We start from the raw sequence: 22,938 nt of genomic DNA, 5'->3' as shown, positions 1-22,938 counted from the left end.
AATACTGCAATTCACCAGTAGAGGGATTCCGTTCATACCAGACGTGTCTTGTCCTCATTAGAAGCTCCACGTCATTACAGACAGGTGCACTTGATGGTATTGGAGTGTTGTATTGCTTTGCAATATCCTTAATCCTAGGGAACCTGGAGAGAAGCTCCCAGTTGGATCCGGGCACTCCGTCTCCGTCTCCGTCTCATCCATTCTCATGTCTCATTCTCAGTCTCATGAGTAACGTAGGAACGCGCGTTATTGAGGTCTAGTAAAGTAGTGTAGTTACCAATATTTTGAGTGTAATGCGTTACTTTACTTCGTTTCCTATAATAGTAATTACGTTACTGTAATCCGTTACTTTGTAACTCGTTACCCCCAACACTGGCAATGATCAATAACGGATGATGTTGTCAGTAGAGAAGCACCAGTGGGTTTATTTTGGAGGTATTTCTACATGAAATGCGTATATGTGAGAAGATTCACTGTGGATTATGAGGCTCAGAGGCCCCACCGTCTGTCCTGCAAAGGAGCGAGACACAAACTCTGTATGGCTTTTGTCTCTTTGTGATACGTTTGTGTGTTTGTGGCGGTTTTGTGTGTCTTTGTGGTTGTTTGATGTCCCTTTAGGGTGTTTTTTCCTCTTTGTTGTAGTCATTTTAAGTCTCTTTGCAGCTGCTTCATGTCTCTTTGTAGTTGTTTTATATTGCCTATATGTTGTCATATCTCTCTTTGTCTTTTATTGTGAAGCCTTTTTGTGACGTCAGGTCTCAGAAGATGATCAAATCAATTCAATCCACTTATTTGTCGAACTAAAACCATCTGCTTATGACCAGAGCTGTTTACAGCGAGAAAAGAAAGAAAAAACACTGCTGTACGTACAATAGGGCATCAGGCAAAACACTCTTCTGTAAATGCAGTGTTGTTTCTTCCTTGTGAAATAACAGCAGAGGACACAACATCTCCATTAAGAGAGTAGTTCTACTGCAGAGAGAACAAAGCAGACTGAGACACACTTCTTGCACTTAGACGACTGAAAGTGGGTCAGAGTGGGAGTTCTTCTTGTGAATGTGAATGTAGTGTCGCAACGTAAATTAGGCCCGTTATGTATGGGACTGTAAATCTGCACTGGTGCTGTGGTTGCCCTGGAAACCACGCTGCAATTCATCTTTGTATCTGAGATTGTTTAAGAGTGAAGCCATGATTGCAGGGGGAAAAAAAGAAAATGTGTCTATTTCGATGCAATTAGAAATTTGAAAAACAATTATCTCCGAGGGAAATTCGATCTATTTTGGGTTGTAATTGGCTGGTTGTTCTACCCGATGTGAATCCTTGGTCTCTGAAATAAGAAGCGACTTCATTGCATTGAGTGGCAGTGCTAAAGATGTGAGAAGTGAACCTTCAACAAACACGCAACAAGGGAAAGCTAATAATGGAAGCTCACATACGGACATCGGGAGGAACCTTGAAGGAATTGCTTTTCTAAGAAAAGCTGAAGATTCAATTGAAGGCACACATGGAAGTGATTGGTTCATGAGACAGGAGCCAGCGGGGAAGTCACATGGTGCATTGATGTTCTCTAGGTTTTAATAAAATGAAATAAATGATGTCCGCGAAGCTATTTTTCTTTGTAAATATCTACATAACAAAGAAAAAATGAGTTTTCTTCAAATTTTATGGTAAATTTAGGGATGTTTTTTTTGCACCAGCAGTTCCTTTAAAGCTGCAGTCGGCAACATTGGAGAACGTATCCAACTGAAGAACACCAGCCCAGTGCTGCCAACTCCTTTCCAATGAAAGTAGCAGCACAAGCTCCAAAAGGCGCTAAATCTGGGGAGAAAGTCTCCGTGTCGGCAGCACTGACTGTCTGACCAGTGTCTGTCCCGTGAGGCCTCTGCACCGGGCCAGCAGCTAGTGGAGGACTGGAGTGACGCACCATTAGTGCACATGCAGAGTGCATGCAGGTGGATGATGGGGGAGACAGGCAGCTCGGCCGTCCAATCATTATATTCGTGCCAAATGAAATGATTGGACGGGCTTTGTTTGGTCCTGCAGCAGCAACAGATATCGTCAGAGCATTTCAGTTAATGCTGTCCTGAGATCTCAGACATCAACGACAGCATCATTACGAGTGGTGTCAGGTAAGAAAACTCTGTGAGAGTTAAGCATTGAACACCAATCTCTTGATATATGCTATAACTGAACAATACTGACTATAATCCCCAGAATGAAATGCAGCTTCAATGGGTGATTTAAAAGATGCTGTATCTTTATCTGACCCTACAGAGAAATCTCATCCAGTAACATGAAGAAACATCAGGTGGCCTTGAGAGGTGAAACGACACCTGCAGTGAAGCTTTGTCCACTCGTGTGTACTGCTGCCGAGACTTGACAGCTCAAAGATATACATTCATTTTTAGGTTGAACGCTCAATATAGTGGTTATTACTTTGGTTTGACTCCATGAGGTGCTGCAAGGCATCGACTAAGATGTTTTCACTTTGCTTATCCGAGACTGTTCATCGATTAGTAAGTAACGCAACACTGCATTATCCTATTTGCCCTAAACAGGCGTTGTCGAGTTGTAAAAGCGGCACAATTCCTGGTAATTTGCAGGAAATCATCATTTCTCCAATTTATGGATCAATGTGTAAACGGCCAGAGAAAGAGAGAGTAGCGGTTTGAGGCGTACAGGGAAACGTTCAGAACATATTGATCCACTCCTTCTCCATATATCAAATACGCTCCTGAAAGCGTATTGCATTGGATATTAGCAGTTAACAGCGCCCTCTTCAGTCTGAAACACAGCACTGCAGCATGTCACCTTATGGGATTCCTGTAAGCAAATCATTTCCATAAATGTCATTTAAATAAATGTTTGTTAAGTCAGGATGTGTTGCCTGATGATTGAGCCTATGACCCACTGATAAAAGTATTGCTGTATTCATATACTTGCAGTATTAAGTACCAATTTTTCTCCATTGTACACACACAGATTGGAAGTTGAAGCTCAAAAACACCCCAGACTGGTAAACTCGGAGCACATTTCCATTGTTTTTCACTCAAATAGAAAATCTAAATCCACACGGATGGAAATCCAAACGGCAAATATGGAACAGCCAGTTTAAAATAGTGCAGATGCGCTGTGGGCCCACGCAGCGTCTCCTGACAGTGACGTAGCAGACATGTATTTGAAGGAAAATACCCAAGAGCCACTTTACATTCTGATGGGCACGAATACATTTGACAGCAGATGACAAACAGTTTTGGGTCAATCACACTCAGAAGTCCAGCGCTGGTTTTATTGCATGTATTTATTGTCCAGGTACCTTTAAAAGGTGACCATGCAAGTGAGTGAACAGAAACAGGTCCAGGGTGCTCGATGTGCTGTCTGGGCTGCTGGTTGATGACACATTAAAGTTGTACATATTTACATAGAAAAAAGGTGGAATAGTGACAAACATTTAACGAGAAAGACCAAATTAAATTAACAAAAATGTCAAAAAAAAAAAGAAGAAATGGAACAAATCCCCGGTATTTACGTCCCCACATCTGTCTGAAAGTCACACGGCAGACATCATTAGCATAGTAATAAAGGCACTCTGATGTGTATTATATACATTTCATTGATCTTAAATAAGGGAACTTTTGGGGCGTTCACAGTAAGAATCAGAACAGATTTGTAATCTATATGTATTTCAAAAGAAATAAACAATGAGAATCAAGATAATACTTACAGTATGCAACTTGATCACGTACTCAACAACGTATAACTTAACAAACGAAGGACCACTGGAGGCAAATGCAGTAAATATATTAAAGCTAAACTCATTTAAGTTAGAAATAAAAAATGAAAAGGCAGCATCAAAACAGCATTTCAAGGAGGAGGATATGTGGCACCACATGTGACGCAGCGCTCTGGTTTCTTTCTGCCTCGTCTTCATACCAAAAACACTTTTGTTACGTTTCCATTGAATCCTGCAGTGAATAGGAACGGGGGAAACACACACACACACACACACACACACACACACACACACACACACACACACACACACACACACACACACACACACACACACACACACACACACACACACACACACACACACAGTCCTTGAATTTTAATGTCATGTTCTTTCTTGTTCATGTTCCTGTATTTTTTGTATCATTTCAGTTTGTGCTGTTCCAGGTTATACATGTTGTTTTCTAGGATGCCAAATAGAGGGGACAGGAAATACAAATGGCTGAGGCTGTTATTTAGAGCTACAATGAGGTTGAAGATGCTTTCAAAGCTGATGTTCCCAACAAGATGCATCAGAAAACTGCAATCACACACACACACACACACACACACACACACACAGCCTCCATCGCAAAGCACATGCTGCTCTTTTCGTGCAACTGATTATGATTTATTTTTTAAATGAACAAAGCTACTGAATAAAAAGTGCTGCCACAGATTGAAGGTGGATATTAATGTAAAAGGGTAATTCACCAGCCGGCCTACCATCTACTTTTTATTTTCTCTTTGGTGTAACGCGATCACTCGCACTAGACGACTCTTCCAGACACGAGGTGCAGCTGTGGTTTTGAGTTTAAGATGATAGGGCTTAGGGAGCCCGGAAATAAAGAATAAAAACAATAAACGTGATGTAAAGATGATAAACTCAACATTTCAGTGTGTTAGCCTTCCTCTCCACTTGCAGTATGTTTAACATGTGACCTGCATGACGTTCACTGGCTTTCTCATCCCAATGCTGTGATGCGACCTCTGTCCGAGTCAAGGAGCCTCTCTGCACGAGAAGTCTACCGACAACGAGAACAACGCGGACCACTTGGTTTATGGAACGCAACCCCAGACTGTGACATTCAGTGTTTGAAATAATTAAAAGAAAATCAAGCAAACTGGCCTCTTCAGAATAATTGTTTTCAAAATAGTCTTCGGCACCGAGTAATTTATGAAAGGTCAGATTAATGATCCACAAACAGCCCTCGTCACGATTGTAAAACCTTTAGCTCGTTGCCCTCGACCCAACTTGACTTCAGTAGGATCTAAACACACGGCGGAATTAAGAGACATTTATCAAACAGCCTTTTAAAAAGCCTGTCTGTTCTTACATTTAGCCGCTAATAGGTCTGGGTGATATGGAGAAAATCAAATATTGCAATATTTTTTTTTTCTTGCAGGGTTGACCTTTCATGAAATGTTTACATCATGGGAGTTTTGGATAAAATGACTACGTGGGTAAAGGCAAATAGCAGAACAGCTAAAGCCGTCTGGTGAGTGATGTCAGAGGATGACATCACTTTACTTCAGAGGATGACATCACTTTACTTCAGAGGATGACATCACTTTACTTCAGAGGATGACATCACTTTACTGCGATGCAGCCTATGAAGCCAGGAAAAGTCAACACCTGCCATATTACGATATCCAAAATCTGAGAGGATATCTAGTGTCATATCCTGATATTGATACGGGATCAATATGCTGCCCAGGTTTTGAAAATGGACTTAACTTTTGAGTGAATAAATATAGGAGCCCTTTGCCGTTTTTGGATTAGGGGAGCCGATTTGCATAGATATTCACCTTGAGCTTTCCAATCATATCTATTGAAAAATTAAAATAAAATAAAAAAACACACAGTACTATTGCATCTACTTAGGTTCCTTCTATAGCCAATTCTCTTCTGTACATACTCATAGCCATCAGCTACATTCACATGCAGTACACACTAAATAACCAGCAACTAAATGCAGTAGTGCAACCCAATAAAACATAATAAATAATAACTAAAGTGTTCCTTATATTCATAATAACAGCACCACAAAAGGTTGAACATGAAAAGAGCCATCCTCAGACACTGGGCTGCAGAACACTGAACAGAGCGTTCCACCTTTCAGGTCATGTTTGGCGCTTTAGAAGCTCACGTTGCAGGAAATGCGATGAAAGTGCAGACGGTCTGAAAGCCACATGATACAGTCCTGTAGGCGGATGATGCAAAGCACTAAGGGGGCTCTTACGATGAATCAAAGAAACTAAATTCAGCCCTAAAAAGGATTTTGATCGTCTTCAACAGGGGCGAGCGACGCGCCGATTGGATTGAAAATGAGCATTTTAAATACTTAAATAGATATAAAACTTTGTTATCTTTTAACACAAACTGTACACATCTGTTACCAATACATATATAAAAAAGAAAAAAAAAGACAAGTGTGGTTACTTTAGAAACAATCTGATGCATCATATCAAAAATATGTCGCTTTAGTAGCACTTTTGTTCCTTCATTGTTCTAGTAGACATTACAATGCTACATTACACTCCAAAGAAGTGAATGAGGTCTTTTTTTTTTCCTTCTCTTCTTCTAGTCCGGCGTCACTGCAGTGGTCAAGTCAAGTCGTCCATCGCTTGGCTCTTCAACTCTCAGTCTCCTCTCCTCCTCACCTCCGCTCTCACTCTTCATCACTTCCTCTTCACCATCACTCGCTGCCCATTTCTCTCCTTCCTCTTCGACGTGACCTTCAGTCAATTTTTTCCACTTTCCCGATAATCTTCTCCTCAAAGATGGGCAGGACGGCGTCGTCTTCGCGCACCTCTTCGAACACCACCCCACAGTCAAACTCGTCGCTAACCTTCTTGAAATAATATCTGCGGGGAAAGAAAAAAAAAAAACAGAAGAGGAGCAAAGTTAACTTTAAAGCTGGGACTTTGAGATTTCTTATTATAAAACGGACAGAATCTACAATTGCATTTAATTGAATTCAACAGTTGCATAATATAGGATTTCACTCAGAATATTTTAATTAACTAAAGTAATTAGTGTCATTTTACAAAGTATTATGGTCGTTTAAAGTAAATGAACACAACACTTCAACACTGAATAAGTAATAGCACCCCATGCTATTTTTCAGAGGAATAAATACATAATTTGAATAAGTACATCACTCTATAATTCATCGTGCCGAAATAATTGGTCACATAAAATAGATGCAGAACTTCGGCCTTTCAAAAAATTCTATTTATCTGCATCCACTCAAAGATGATCACAAATGTGTGACAGACATCTCATTAGTCAAATCTGACCTTTAATCACAATACCATTCTTTTTTTTTTTTTTTTAAGGACTCCAAACATTGCAAAACGTTACATTCTACACATGCAATCTCAATACAATCCTGCATACTGATCACCGAAGAATACATTCATGTTTCAGGCGTGATGCATGCTCTCGTTTACAGACCAGAAGCCTCACCTGTAGTTTCCCTTCTTGGTGAGCAGTTCTCTGAACTGGCCCAGCGTGACGACCCTCCCTTTGACGGACGTCCTGTAGGGAATCAGCTCCTCGCAGAAGTAATACGCCACCGTGATGTTGTCACACGGCTGCTTTTTAGCAGCTTTGTGTCTGCAAATGGAAAAAGACAGAAACCTATTGAGCATATTTACGTACGTTTACTCATTATTAAAGTCCACACATCAGTTATGAGGATTTTCTTTCATATATAAATTGTGTTTATAAAAACATGGCCACTTAAAACTTAAAACCTTCCTGACACTAACAAGCAGCCGTCGCTAGTGGCAGAAAGACCTGCAGGTGTTTACATCACCTTGTGCTGAGGTATGACGTCATTTCACGCATTGCATCTTAAAAGTCAAACTCTCTAATCAATATGTGCAATTACAGGCACCGAGAGAAGAGAAGGAACAGGAGGCATAACATCCTCTTGCTGACTAACCAGTGAACAAAAAAACAGCTTCCTCCAATAATCACTTCCGGAAGAAACAACACTGTGTCTCTGTGAGGACGGCGGGTATAGATTGAAAACTAAAATAACTTGTAAACAAGGAACATGACGAGCAGCGATCCAACAGGACGAGCAGGTGGAAACTGGTGGAGGACCAAACCAAACAGTCACAGATCAGTAGAAAATAGATTCTGATGAAACGAATCAAGTCTGTTATCGACAGAAAAACTAAATACGGTTCCACCCGGACATCTCTGCAGGGCTCAATATGCATTCTTCTAAGTATTTCGGCGGGGCAGGTCTGCTGATGCGGGTAATGATCAGTCACTGGTCTACTCTTGGTATTCGTGACTTCCTCTGCGTGGGCGAGGCCCTGACATGACGACCTTACCAGCAGCCTTTGGGCTGAGATAATGTTCTGCTTCCCGGTGCCCAATGGTTTTTAGCCCGAGCACGTTTGCACTGACGTGAACAAACCGCATCACGACATCTGGTTTTTGTCACTGGACAGTCAATTAATGTCCAGAGGCATCACTAGCTGTTTTTCTCAGTTTACTATTAATGCATTTATAATCCACCATCCTTTACGTCCAAAATCTGACCTTTTTGATAAAACTTTTGTACGATATATTCTCTTTTTGCAACACTAAACACCATTTCCTTTCAGAGCAAACATTTAAAACCGTTCAGCTCTCTTTTTTCTGACATTTTGGAGCCGGTGCACTGGACTGAAAGCTTCAGTCTGTCGTGGTCCACCAGGCACACACCGGGTCCTTAACCCCGGTCCCAACAGGTCTGACCGGAGCAGCACACTCTGCCTCTCATCTGCCTCTTACACCGCCGCCCTGCGCCCTCCTTCAGTGAAGAGGGCAGTTAAACATCAAACAGAAGCTTGTTTCTGACCACATATCAAGAGGCTGACACTTCTGCCTCTGCTCCAACACAGAAATCACGACGCTCGTCTGCAATCCTCCTTCTGATCTACATGGGAAATACACAGCAAGGGATCCGATTTATTGCTACAAACTAAAGGATAGAGCGGGAGACGGCATGATGACACGACACACAGAGGAGGGAGAGAGGGAAAGGAACTGCATACAGATTTCTCGATGTCTCCTTCAGTAGCCCTGGGAAACCACACTACCAGTAATGAGAATGGGGAGTGAAGTGGGTTGACACTGGTGGGACGTACTCGGGCTGGGAGAGCTCGCTGTCGGAGACGGCGGGCACCGCGCTGAGCGGAGGGAACAGTGCAGGCCGGACTGCGGTGCGTCCCCTCTGGATCACCTCCATCACATACCTGAGGGACCCAACAAGTAGTTAGACACACACACACACACACACACACACACAGGCCCCGAGGAGCACACAGGCTACAGAACAAACGGGTACCGGTTAAATTTTGACTGAAGAAAAGAGGAAAGCTGTGGTAACGTGTCCGTGCACTTGCCTTTGCTTGGGCTGCACCGTTCCAGACTTGATCTTCTCCTCCTCCAGCCGCCGCCGCACCTCCTCCAGCTGGATCAGGGGGCTGGGAGCGGGGTTCGGCGGCATGGTGGGGTCCTGGATGAAAGGGTGCGACGGCTGCACGGTGTTCCACGGCTGGGCCTCGTGGCCGGAGGTCCTCTTGGACCCCGTGGTACTCCTAGAATGGAAACTTTTTTTTTTTAATATCGGTAATCAAACTAAACAAAGAAACACATTCAAACAAAGTGCATTCCTCTTTTATCACATTGTAGTCAGTTAACCGCCACTGACCCGTATGGGCTCCTCTTGTGTTGAACCATTTCTTTCTGCCCCTCCAACAGCCACAAGAGGATCTTCTGGTTTTTCTCCATCTCCTCTGCAGGCGCCGGCACGTCACACGGCCGCACTTCCTCGGCTTTCTTGAACGCCCTTTTGCACTGTGTGCCACCTTTGCTACTGCATAACGAAGGGGGAACAAGTGAGGGGTAGAAAAGGCAAAAAAGCGCATGAATGAGAACGAGGAACCGAATACTCTGCCCTTGCTTACCTGTACCCCGTGTGCTCCATGGGGTTGGATCCCATGCCGTCAGCGTAGCTGCGAGACTTGGCTCCGTACTGACTCGTCTCCGCGCTCCAGGGGAAGCTGGCCTCGGCCTGCTCTTTGGGCTTCCCGGCTCCGGCGACGTGGTGGGCGTGGTGCGCGTGTTTGTGGTGGTGCGGGCGGTCGCGGTCGCCGTCTCCCTTGAGGCCGTGCCTGGACGGATGTTTCCCGGGCGCCGCGCCGAGTCCCGTCCCTTTCGCCGCCCCCGGGACGCCGTCTGGCGAGCGCGACTTGGGCGAGTGGCGGCCCGTGCCCGGCGACTGGCAGCCGGGGGTCTTCATGACCCGCCGCACGTGGTCGTCCAGGATGCTCTCCGGGTTCTCCTCGTGAGCGTCCCGCAGAACCGGAGCGCTGTAGGTGTTGTCAGCGTAGCGCGAGTTGTAATTCTGCGGATAAGCACCAGGGGGGAACCTGTGACTGGACAACGCTGCGGCTGTGGACGCGACGTCATCGCCTTCCTCTTCCTGGAAGAACAAAAACAATGCAATCCACGTTATAAAGATCGGGTTTGAATATCTGAAACATATAATGTCCAACAGTCTAAATGCATTTCATTCTTCCAACAGCTCACGTCTGAACACATTTGAACACAAGTGAGGATTTATCAGCTGCATCTGCTGTATCTACTTCCACCTGCAGATGGCAGATTTCACCACTTGCTAATATGAGTCTTCTCCTTCTTGCTGCAGAGGTCTGGAGACAAACCAAGAGATGCAACGGTATCGGTCAGATTCGCGAGTACATGCGTGTGGTTTCACGCAGAGGACAAGTGCGATTGAGGACAGCTTCAGCTCCGATTGGCGAGGACGGACTCTGCTCCGTGGGGAACCGCTGGGCGCTGCAGGACTTCACAACAGCGCCTGATAAGCAGGATATAGAAGCTGGAGGACGAGCAGCGATGAAATAAAACACAGTGGATGGAGGAATTCAGTAAAAACGGGTCAATGGTCAAGCTGCAATCCTTATGGCGAGGCCCGTCAAGATACGTGTGTTAGCGACATCATCTGATGTGTAAACATAACCTTCGTCATCTTTGCCGACCTTGATATTGCCCTTTGGGTTTACATACAGATGTCAATTATCTTTTAGCCAACATGATGCCAGAACAAACAGCAGTTTACCCGATCATAAAGACATTAATTTATTGTTTTGGTGTTTTTTTTATTTAGAATATTTTAATATTTTGTTCTCATTCTAAATTTCCAATGTCTGATTTCTTCAGGATTAACAGTTTTGAAAGGGTGTACTCGCATTATTATGCTATTATACCATCATTAAATCAGTTGCATGAACTGGTTTTAAAATGACAATAATAAAATCCATCACAATTATTTCGAGGACAATATAAAAAAGTAGTTTTCATAACGGGCCGATTTATGACACAAGGACCTCACACCACCCATTATTAAAATAAAATACAAAAATGTTTTCACAGCATTTTGTTATTGGAGCTGTAAATGTGTTTTTTTATTCCTCAAAATGTCTTTCTTTTGATATGAAAAGAAAACTGTCACATGACACGAATAACAAGTGATATCCGGCATCAGAAGGGATGAGAGAACAAAGAGAGAGAGTGGTGCAGTGGGACAACAACAGGTTCCACTGGTATTTATTAAGTCTGCCAATGACAGTTATGTTCATAATAAAATAAACCTTCACTTGTCAAACCATAAGCCTTTGCTATTGTTCTGTGCTCAACATCCATTTGCAGGAACTGAATCACAATCCGACATGAGCGGACCTTCCCTTTACTGCCTTCTTAAATCCAGCGATGATGTCAAAGATGTCGTATGCAGCCAAATATTTCCTGGCATGTTTTTAATAATTGATGCGTCTTTGTTTCTCTGCACCAGATCCAGATATCCGCGTTAGCCGAGCCCACTGAAAGTTATTCATGGAACCGTGTTCTCTCCGTTTGAGCTCGTCGTTCCCTCCTTTTTCCATTTGAAAATGAACATCTTTGGGCAAACAGCCGAAATCTGACATTCTACAAGTTAGCTTTCCGGATGGGGATTTACTGACAATCTCCATGAGCTCATAAATACAAACATACATGGCTGCACGCGCTGCCGGCTTGTTAACACCCCAAAAAAAAAAATCCAGACAGGCAATGACCGTCCTGCCCACATGAGTCTGTCTGTCATTGATTTTCTTTCATGAGCAGCACGCTGCTGCTGCTGCTTGAGCATGTGAATTATCCGGCGCATAGCTGAGCCACACGGTCCATTGTTCCCGAAAAAATGACGTTAAGTGAAGCCGTGATTTCATTCTCAGCCGACTGTGTGACAATAAGTGAAGAGACTCAGAGCCTCGTGAAGTCATGTGTGTATTTTCCTCATCCCAACATACATGTTTAACCAGTAAATCCCATGCATGATAACCATATCATTGTAATACCTGTGACATGGTTAAAAAGCTCAAAGCTGAGCTCACGTTTCCTTCCCTAGAGGCTCACTTGAGTATCGCTTGATGAAGGCAGACGTTTCAAGGTTTTGATACAACAAACCCGGAGCTGTGTGATGGGAGCTTCTCTCCTTTTGGGGCCGGACCACAGAAGCGCTCTGCCTTGAGACTAAAGTACTTGGGGTCTGGGTACTGAGGGGGATTTCAGCGACCGTTTCATCGCCGTTCAAGTGACATCAAGCAGGCGGCACGCTGTTCCGGGCTTACAAGTGGCCGAGTGTGCAGGTGCTCCATCTGATTCATCGGCCGAGCCAGATCGCTGACAGGCCAAGCATGGAATCCTCCAAGTGATTCATAATGTGTTTTTATTCCCCGTTCAAATGGCTGGCCTCATTAATTTCATTAAGGCCAGACGGATTTAAGTCTCCTTTGTTACTGAAACTTTAAGCCCAGCGGCCAGACACACATCTCGCTTTCTGGCTCACAAACGAGCTTTGGTGGCATCGCACACACATTTCTGATACTGGTTCTAAATACAAAATAATACAATTCATTACATTTTTTTTTATTCAAGTAAAGCTAAGTTATTAAGGTAAAACTAAAAACCTTTGTAGGGAATGATGATTACAGGCCGTTCTGACCAACCAGCCTCTAAAGATGGTGGCCTTTCTATGTCCACGGCCCATTGTTTACGGCAAACTGCTTTTAAAAAAATCAAGATTTATGGAAATAATGAAATTAAGATCCTTATCAGCAGAATATTTTCACTCAAACAGCTTAACCAGGAGTCAGAGAACACCAAAACGATAGCAGGATTTAAATGTAATATTCAATATAAACATGATCAATACAACACAAACTGCTCTTTTTGAGCTTTTTAAACGGTAAAATCAATTAGCAACTATTTTGATAATTTATTCAGTAATTTTTAGAGCACAAAACAAACATTCTCTTATTCAATGTAGTCAAAATGTGAAGATGTGCTGCTTTTCTAAGTACACCAACAACTACTGTCGGTCGTGAGAAATAAGGAATTTGAAGATACCCAGGGCTCTGGGAAATCACAATGGGCAAATTTCACTGTGCCAATTATATTCTGGATTATAATCAGACTAATTTGATGAAACTGTTCATTGGGGATCCAAACTTTAAAGTTATTCTCCATCTGGCGAGTAATATTCCATCTGTGTCACCAGAAGCCATTAGGCCTCAAATGACTTGATGGTGTAACTTATTGAGTTCCTTTTCCTTCTCCGCCTTCATTGTACTACGTTAGATTCCATTTAGTGGAGCCACTGCCCTCCAATGTGAGCCTCTGAATCAACTCCTACGTGTTGAACCAGTGGATCTCCTCATGCTTTAAAACCGACGAGAACGGTTTCATGACCGAAGCGCACGTACCAGTCGTACTCTCCTCAGCCGCTCCTCCAGCTTCTCTTGAGCCTCCCTCTCCCTCACGACGCCCTCCAGTCTGCCGATCAGATCTGCAGCAAATCTTCCCGGCTCCACGTGGATATCCTTCGGAATCCGGTTGGTGCGCTGGGGGGGGAAGAAACGTCAAACTGTAAAGCCCTCTCCGCCTCGGTCAGCACCGCGTGGGCGGCTCCACCAGCACATCCCGTCAGGGAGCATGAAGGGACCGCGACGGAAGCAGGAAACAAAAAAGAAGTTGGTGTCAAACACCAGAAGGGATAAGACACACACATTGTATTTGATGAAGCTGCAAGATTTCACCAAACAACAAGGGTGGGAAGCTCAGAGTAACTCCAAATACAGAAACAATCAGCTCAGATACAGGCTGTGTCACTAGAGGAAAGATAGCTCTAAAAAGCAGGAATTATGCATTTATACAACTTAAATGGAAAAATGTAATACACGGTGCCTTAACTTAGTTTCTCTTTAAATGCAACTTCATAATTCTAATGTAAAATAACCATAAACTGGCCCAAAGGCCGAACTGCCAGAAGGCAGAACTGTTCTCGGCTTAAAATGTTTAAAAGAATGATTTAACTCAAATCTATCCAATCTGAAATCTATCCAATCTAAACCAACTTTTCAAGTTCTTAAAACTGCTTAGTTACAAAATTGTTTTCATACACACAAAGTCAGGGTTAGAAATCAGCTGGCACAGCGGTAGATCGCGTGAGAGCAATACCTGCCAGCGACCCTTAAAGAATTCATAAATATCGGACAGGCCGGGTTATTAAACTCACTCGATGTAATGTTGGAATAATATTGTTTTAAAGAGAGGAAGGACCGTCGCTGGGAAAATATGAAAATTAGTATTTTCATTTGTGTTGTTTATGGGACCTAAGACTCAACATTTTAATGTTATAATAAAAATATTGATATTTGGCTGCAGTCTATCCATAATGTATCCCATTAGAAGGTAATACAATATATTCCTGTTAGGATATTTCATCCCACCCCTTCCACTGAATACTACCGAAGCTGATCCTCTCTGACATTGAGATGTTTTTATTAATAATATCTTCCACAATGTGCAGCGTTCATGCTTATTAATCATAAATACTATAAGTGTGAAGCAACATTCCCCATGTGTGGTTGGAGCTACACTTTCCGTCAGAAACGCATCACCTTGCAAGCTTTACTTTAACACACATTGAACATAATGATATCCATTTGATTAAAAAAAACACAACCTAGATTTAAAGATGATATTTCTTCGTTTTATTTTACATTTCAATATCATTTTGGGAACATAAACTAGAGAGTGTGTACGCCAGTCATTGCACTGCAATCCCGACCACACAAAGCGGTTAACTCCTGATTTGGAACCAGTTTATACAGAATAAAGGTTGGAAAACAAAAAGGGACAAATAAACTCAGAAGCCAATGTCCTTATTGCCAAAGAGTCATGATTAATTTGCCGGGGCAGGGAAACGTGAGAGTCGTGCTTGAGGGATTTGTGCTCTACTATACAGTCAATTCATGCATCCTAATAGGACGCTACGTGGGGAGTTTTAATTTGACTCTTTACTCCGAGGCCTAATTAGGGCCGGGGTTCTCCTACCAAGAGACAGCAGTAAGCTGCAGAGGGAGGCATCCGGCTGTCACAGGGGAGGATTCATGTCTGCTCGGCTTCAGTGCTCACAGCTTAGGAGGGCATCACGCTACATTTAGACAGCCTTCTCTTTCACCATCAGCTATTCTTACACTCCATCACAGGCCCTGCGACACAGCACAGCTTAAATATGCACATCTCCAATGGTGCAGCGGAGGGAAATAAGGCAGAGACAGACAGTTAAAGAGAGGTGTAGAGGCAGAAAGGGAGAGGAAAAACCATGAATAACTCACTGGAATATGAGGTAGTGGCACTCGCCCATTTGCTTTGGCACTTTCGTGCATCTCCCGGCGATGCTGTTTACGGTATCTGTAGGGTGGGACCCCATCTCTGGAATTAACAACAAAGACATTTTCATAAAACATCCTCATGAATAAACAACACAGACAGCTTTGAAGTTGAACGCTTTTCCACTGCATTTTTTTTTTTTTGGTGTGTGCCTAAAACGACCACCTTGTAATTCTTGATTAATCGGTGCAGCAGCACCGGCATTCTCACCGGCTTACCGCGTCCCCTTCCGCCGCACCACAAGTGGTCTGGCAGATTACGGTTACATGTTAACACATCCATCAGTCTGGTTTTTTTTCCATGTGCTATTGGTCATGCTGGGTTTCACACTCTGCTGTGCTGGAAGCTCTGGACCAATTAGCTGATAACTGCCTCTAATCCATTCAGCTTCAAACACACTTTCTTTTTTTTGTCCAGTTGTGCGAGCTTTGAAGTTTCTTTGGCACAATTCCCCCGTGCCATCTTTGCACCTAGAAAAACATTATTTCTAAAAAAAAAAAATCCTAAAACTTCCCCGGCACATACATGCCTTGGTCTGATGTACAAGTCCTGTTTCGCTGTAGTGATCCCAGATGGTGCAAAACATTGCCTCCGGGCCTTCGGGCTCGCGCCAGAACAAAGTTACAGTGGAAGGAGAAAGTAAAGAATCTCTTAGGAGCATTTTAAAATAGTTTGTGTGTCCCATTAAAAAAAAAAAAGGAGGTCAGTAGGTGAGGATAGTATTTTCATTTCTGTAAATTCTATCAGACACATTTTAATGTCCTCCTTAAAGATTGAGTCTTCAGTATCACTAATGAGCTTTAGAGATCAATTCCAACAGCTTAAATGTTGGACTAATGAGCAGATGGGGCGTTAGTCGCTCCTCCGATCCCGGAGGTCAAGCGCAGCTAAAAACAGGCAAGAAGAGCAATTTTTTAAACAAATTCAACACTTATTTCTTTTCTTCTGAGCAATGCTGAACATACAGAGCATGCTTTACTCTTTAATAACACCTGAGGATCCTTAGTATAGTATCGAGTGTTGTCTTACAAGCCAATAATGCCTCCTTGCTTGGTCTTTATGACCTGGTACAACAACTCACAGCATGAAACGCGTGTACGTGTGTGTGTGTGTGTGTGTGAGAGAGGAGTAAATACATACACACTGCTGTCTGTGAGGGAGGTGGTGTCTGCGTCGCTGGACATGCTCTGCTGCTCACTGTCGTTGGCGCTGGTGGCCGGAGCCAGAGCATAACCAGTGTTGACGTAGTACGGGTTGATGGGCTCCCGACATGGAGCGGGCCTGGGACATGAAAAGAAAAGGAGGAAAAGCTGAGAAAAAAGCAATACTGTCGATCATAAAAGGGATTGGCATGCTTGTTAAAAATGCAGTTGTACACAAAGCCGGCGCACGGCTCTTTGGTGTAATCCTGAATCAAGAAACACACAATGTTGTTTGTTATGTTGTTTTTTTAAGCGTATATGCAATCGCCGGAGGTGAAACGTCGACGTTAGAACTTCAGCGCTCTCTCATGAGCAACGCGGCTGTTGAGGGGAAAACTAGACTGCGATTTGTAAACCGTTCAGGCTCTTCCTTCAACTCCTCTTGCTTCCGTTTGGCGTAATCCAAAACGAAGCTGCAGCCAGAGACGGAATACTGCGACACCATATTTAATGGTATTACAGCCGCCTTTGTGAGCACACCAAATCCAATACCTAGTATTGAACGGTGGAGGTTTTATTCCGAGGCTCACCCTTCAAGAGCGCCGACGGATAAATGGGAAAGCTTCATCCGTCCACCTTCTCCTCTCTCAGTCATTGACTTTGCTGAACACACTTCTTGCGGGGCTTTGAACACATGAATTAAAGATGTTAGGCATCATCTCTTTTTATTCAAATTGGAATTCCCTGCAGCTTTCTCCCTGTTTGGAATGCAGAAGCACCCAGAGTTCAAAATGAAACCTTTGTGACCGACTGGTTTTTATTAGCATCTACATTCAGCAACGGTGAATAATTACAGCGGCAGGTCGGTGAGGCGCCGCGACAAAATAAAGAGAGAGCAGCCAGCGCACAGAAAATGAGCTTCAACTTGAGATTATATACGGAAACCTTTCGGACTGAAAGAAAGAGAATGAAACAGGAACGAAGCGAGCAAGAATTCAGATTATTATAGAGATTAATCTGTATTTTCTCATATCCATTAGTAATGATAACAACAGTGCAGTAAAGTTTAAATCACTGGACAATCACGTGACACATTATTTAGTGCTGGATTTCTTTCTGCTTCATGCTCATTACAAATTCTTATATTTGCATACTTGTGAACATAATACAATACGGTGCATAGATTTCTTTATTCCTACTGGTATACAATCAAAACATAAATAAAATAACAGGTTTCCAATCATCAAGAGAGCCTGCACACGTTGTCCTTGAATTAACTTGCAATACAAAGAATGTCCACGGTTAGAGGAGTAGCCGTGTTACTGAAACATGCTTCATACGTGCACGTTTTAGAGATACTGGCCGTGTCCTCAGTTGCCCTCCGTGCGTCATTAAACTTCCACATGCCAATAATCCCTCTCATGTCTACTGTCTGATCCATGCTCAGAGATCTTGTGCAAAAAAAACATGTATTATTTCTCACTAAAAAAGAAGCTAAACTCCAATATCATCCGTATTGTTATTCCTTGTTTGTCTCAATTTCCTTCCAGCCTCAAAAGATCCCATTAAGAAAACAACAGCTTTCATTTTTATATTACAAAGACAGTAAAGTCTTGCCTTTGAAGTGTGCGACGTCCTGGAACGAGGACAAAACTTTGCTGTTCACATTCAAAGATTCTCCCCAAACATTAATGAATGTATAGGTCATTCTCTTTCAAGTCATCCGATTGCTAAAAGTTGATCTGAAAGACTATTTAATGCCTTTTGTTGCTCGTCTCTGAAGAGATCGTCAGACACAACTGATGTAAAATTTAGTCTCATGAAAACCCAACGGGTGCTGCTAAAAGGCTTTTTAAAAATGAAGCGTGCATTTCTGTAATTCCAGCCAAATGCTCGATTGCTGAAATAATGATGTGGAGAAGAAAAATTGCTCCCCAATTAAAAACAGTATTTTTCCTTGTATACTTTTGAGGAGATTTCAAGAAAAACATTGATCTACAACAAAAATTGCCTTTGGTTGTTTCTCAAAAGAAGAAAAAAAAAAGGAATCAAACAAACACGCATCTGATTCATCTTGCAGATATCAACCAGAAAAAGCTACAAGCAAACCCTGAAGGAAAAAGGTAGGAAAGTCTGCAGCTGCCCATCTACGTCAGCTCTGATTGGTTCAGTTTCAACCGGCCGAACTAGAACCAGGATGTGTTTGTGCTCCTCTGGCCGCTCTGCACTGTGTCCAGTGTTTTAGTCCCAGAGACGTCTTATCTCAGTCCGTCAGCAGATGGGAGTTCCTGTCCCTCCTCACAACACTGGTGCTGCAGCAGGAGAGCTGAAATATGACAGTGACGTCATTTTTCAATGAATCCGTTAAGGACCAACATCACTGCAAACTAAAAACAGCAGCAGCACAAACGTTAGGAAGTTAGGAAGACTCATATTGTTCTTTCTCACCTTTCAACACCGACACCCAACAACCAACTAAAGACAAGCCTGTTTACACTGGCGTTTGGTTAATACCGCTTTTTATCGTTTTTTATTTATTTATTTATTAGTTTCATTGTGCATTTTACTGCACCGTCTTTTAATGTGCATTTTATTTTGCTTTCTTAACTGTTGAAATGTTTTGCCCCCCGTTATGGTCAATTTGGTTTAATTTAGGTTTTGTTTTTTCAACTCTTGTACGGCACCTTTGTGACCTTTGTCTGTGATAAGTGCAACACAAATAAACGTTACTTACTTACTAACTATTCTTTTATTTTCATGCAAGTGGCCTCCATCCGCAGTTGAAGATGTGAGCGTATTATGCCATGAGCTTGTAGTTTAAATATATATAATAAACATTAGTTAAATTGTAGAAGCCATCAGTTGATTATGTTTTCATTTGATCCTTCATTGATACACTTTCATTTGCAAAGACACTTGACCCACATGGAACTGTCGCTAAGCCACTTTTTGTTTGTTTAACGTGATTACAATTTCTTATGCCGGAGGACCACAAGTATGTCGAGCGATGAGCATCCAGTCAGATTACTGTGTGTGTGTGTGTGTGTGTTCCCGCTGTCATTCTCCCGGCTGCTGTGTGTGTCTAACTGGGCACACGCTGTACGGATTAAGCTCAAATTTAGCCCTGAATCGGTCGCCACAGCTCATTTTAGAATCACGTTTCTGCCGGATCGGTTGTCATTTGACGTGCAGTTTGAGGGGGTCACAACTCCTGATTACTTTCCACCAGTGCATGGAATTTCTGGTTGCCGTCAAAAGATCCGTTATGAACTGTAGGGAGCTTGTTTTAACGTTATGCGAGTAGTATTCCACATGATGTGACTCAAACTGGAGTCTTAAGACTGCTATAATAATAATAATAATAATAATAATAATAATAAAATGAAACTGAACTGAGGAGCCAGCCTATTGTCTCAAACCTTCCTTCTTACTCCAACATATTTGGAGCTGCAAACTTCCCCTACGACCTTTGTTTCAAAAGTCAGACTCCACATCTTGTCATTGTCTGTTTTTTCAGGACAGTTATGCCATGAACTCTCAGCATCAACCTGCTTCCCTCATGCAGGTGTCAGCATCATACATCCAGGTATCGTGACAGGGAGCCTGCACAACACCAGCACCCTGAAGCAGCTGAATGGAATTCAACCATCATTAATGTCCAAATGTCTTCTGCGAATATACATTTTCCTGCCAACTGTCCCATGCAATAAATCAGCATCAGAGACATTCAGGTCTGTTCGTGCACGATGTCCTGAGAGAAAAAGAAGGGCATGTTCAGGCCAAACAAATCACGGCTTCAATAAAAAAAAGGAGCGGCATAATCAATCCGAGTACAGCCCTGTAATTATGCATTGCACTGACTAATAAATGTTTATCAGCATCACACTGCAGGTTTGGCATTGCTTAGATAATAGCATCTGGGCAAAGATACTTTGACCTCTCACATTACGAATAAAACACATTTACAAAGATGAGAGGCATTATTTCAACACTGCTGTTCACACACACACACAGCTGGCTAACACCCAACACAGTCACACACACACTGCAGAATACCCAATCTTTCTAAACTACCTACTTGTAGTGATAAGTTGAGATATTTGCTGAACTGAACCTGGGTATCGAGTTAAGCTTCACTTTTGTATTGAATAATAATAATAATAATAAATACAACACATGTCCACCTTAAAAGGAGCACAGTCTTTCATTGCAAGTATAGGGAGATGGGACTTTCACAGAAAATGTGTATATTAATGTGAATGGATAATGTCAAAAAGAGAGCGTGCTCAATGTTAAACTACAATGTTAATCATTTTTATAAAAAAAAGAATCTGAGAAACGGCAAATCAATATCCATGGCTGTGACTAGACAATACTTTAAAACAAGTTTGGATTCTCTAGATCAAATGGTGGAAAAATAACTAAATTCAGTGGAATAGGAAGAAGGGGGGGATCCCGACTGTGGCATTTCAGAAAGCTCCTCCTAAAACAAAACCATGTTGAACGTTGTCCCTGCACAACCCCTGTCCAATGAGAAAACAATATCCCACCATTTCCTGCACAAGAAAAAAAGCCAAGAAGCCTCCTTCAACCTTCTCACAACAAGTTGCCTTCTGCAGCCTCTGACATTTCCTCAACACCTTGGGTGTAAACACACCGTCTTCCTCTCATCTCAGCTGTCTCCTGCGCTCCTCACACTCCGTTTTCATCTCGCACTTCAAGCGGCGCTCACGGTATTGTGGGGTTTCTGGTTTATTTCTAATTCAGCAGTTTGCAGAGGGAAAGAAGCTGTGCGGTTGGCGCTGAAGTGAGGCTTTCTTAAGATTACTGGGGAGGGATTTACCTGTACTCGTGGCCGCCGTCTTGGAACCGGGCGCTGCTGGCCACGCGCTGCGGCGCCGTCTCCATCAGCAGCTTCTGGGTAAGCCGGTTGCTCGGCGTGGGGTCGCACTCGGGCTGCTCCTCTGGCTCCTGGTCGCACCTCCATTCCTCATCTTCGATTAAAGTGGGTAAATAACTCGCCAGGCCCTTTCCGTTCCCAGAAACGGAGCTCTGGTCGCTGTACAGCTTCGGGCTCTCTCCCCCTGTCCGAGTATATTCCAAATAGATGTCGGACTTCAGAAATAAGGGATAGGTGTTCTCCTCCATCATGGTCTGTATCTCAGTCTGAGCCTGGTCGAACATGGCAGGGTCAATGTGAAGCTTCATGACGCAGTCTTTGATGAAGGACTTGGTGGCTGGTTTGATCTGTCGGGAAACAATCCCGTTGTTGTCCAGGATGTATTTCTTATAGATGGCTTTTGCCAGCTTGACCTTCTTCTCCTCGTTGCCCTCGATAGCTTCGAGTTTGCGGAAGCCGCTGCAGGCGAACCAGAAGTCCAACACGTCGCCGCACTCCTCCTGCTTGAGGAACATCCGAAACAGGTGGATGCCCTCTTGGTCGTCCAGCAGGGAGTGAAGAGACTCCGCCCACTTCACGTAGGGGGGCGTCGGCGAGGCGCTCCCCTCCGGCTCGTAACCCAGGTCCAGGTCCGGTCGCCTGGGCGTGGCCACGGACGCCTCGCATTTGAGGCTCTCGCTCTTGGAGGAGAAGCCCGCGTTGCCGTACTGGCGGCCATCGCTGCACACCAGCTCGCCCTCCTCCCCCGGGACCGGAGGTCTGGGAGCATCCTCAGTGAAGCTGCCTCCCAGGTCTGCTATGTAGTCCCTTTTGTCGCTTATGCTCATAGTCCCAGCATCCATAGACCACGAGTCCGTAGAGCCCGCACTGCACAACTATCAGATCCAGACCTCTACTTATGCCACTGCAGAACACGTCCTGCAAGGAGGGAAAATATATAATGAGACGCAGCTTTATCACATCACTGACAGGTAGAGCGGCGCCTTGACAGGGAAGATATTCCAAAAACCCATTCTCAGATTAATGGCAAAAAGAAATATATATATATAGATACATACATGGAGCAATTTTTGGGAAGTGAATTTACATTAGCAGATCTAGTGTTAAGAAAAGGTTGATCGATTTTTACGTGTCTTAATCACCATTGGAAGAGGACTAATACCTCTGAGGGATTTTTTTTTTTAAATTTCGCACAGTTTGCATTTTAATCATGTGGCCGGTTTCCAGCTCAACATTAAAATTAATGGAAATTCTGGGAAAATGCAGAGGAGTTGTAAATGTGAGAGGAGCTACTGTAACGCCAGAGAGTCTCAGTCTGC

At 43.3% G+C, this 22,938-nt stretch overlaps 1 protein-coding gene across 1 annotated transcript; it reads right to left on the bottom strand.

The window, feature by feature from the left end:
* Positions 1-6,512: 6,512 nt before the first annotated feature.
* Positions 6,513-22,461, bottom strand: axin1 (axin 1; the record flags this gene model as incomplete). The annotated part of the gene is made up of 10 exons (XM_079233872.1): positions 6,513-6,639; positions 7,244-7,393; positions 8,926-9,033; positions 9,184-9,378; positions 9,492-9,656; positions 9,748-10,265; positions 13,606-13,743; positions 15,523-15,619; positions 16,718-16,858; positions 21,563-22,461. The coding sequence occupies 10 exons, from the start codon at positions 22,459-22,461 to the stop codon at positions 6,513-6,515; spliced, it is 2,538 nt and encodes an 845-aa protein (XP_079089998.1).
* Positions 22,462-22,938: the final 477 nt, after the last annotated feature.

The sequence above is a fragment of the Taurulus bubalis genome (genome assembly GCF_910589615.1).
Source record: "Taurulus bubalis genome assembly, chromosome: 17".
NCBI classification, from domain to species: Eukaryota; Metazoa; Chordata; class Actinopteri; order Perciformes; family Cottidae; genus Taurulus; species Taurulus bubalis.
The sequence above is the reverse complement of the archived record's forward strand: the minus strand, read 5'-3'. Positions and strand labels throughout refer to the sequence as shown.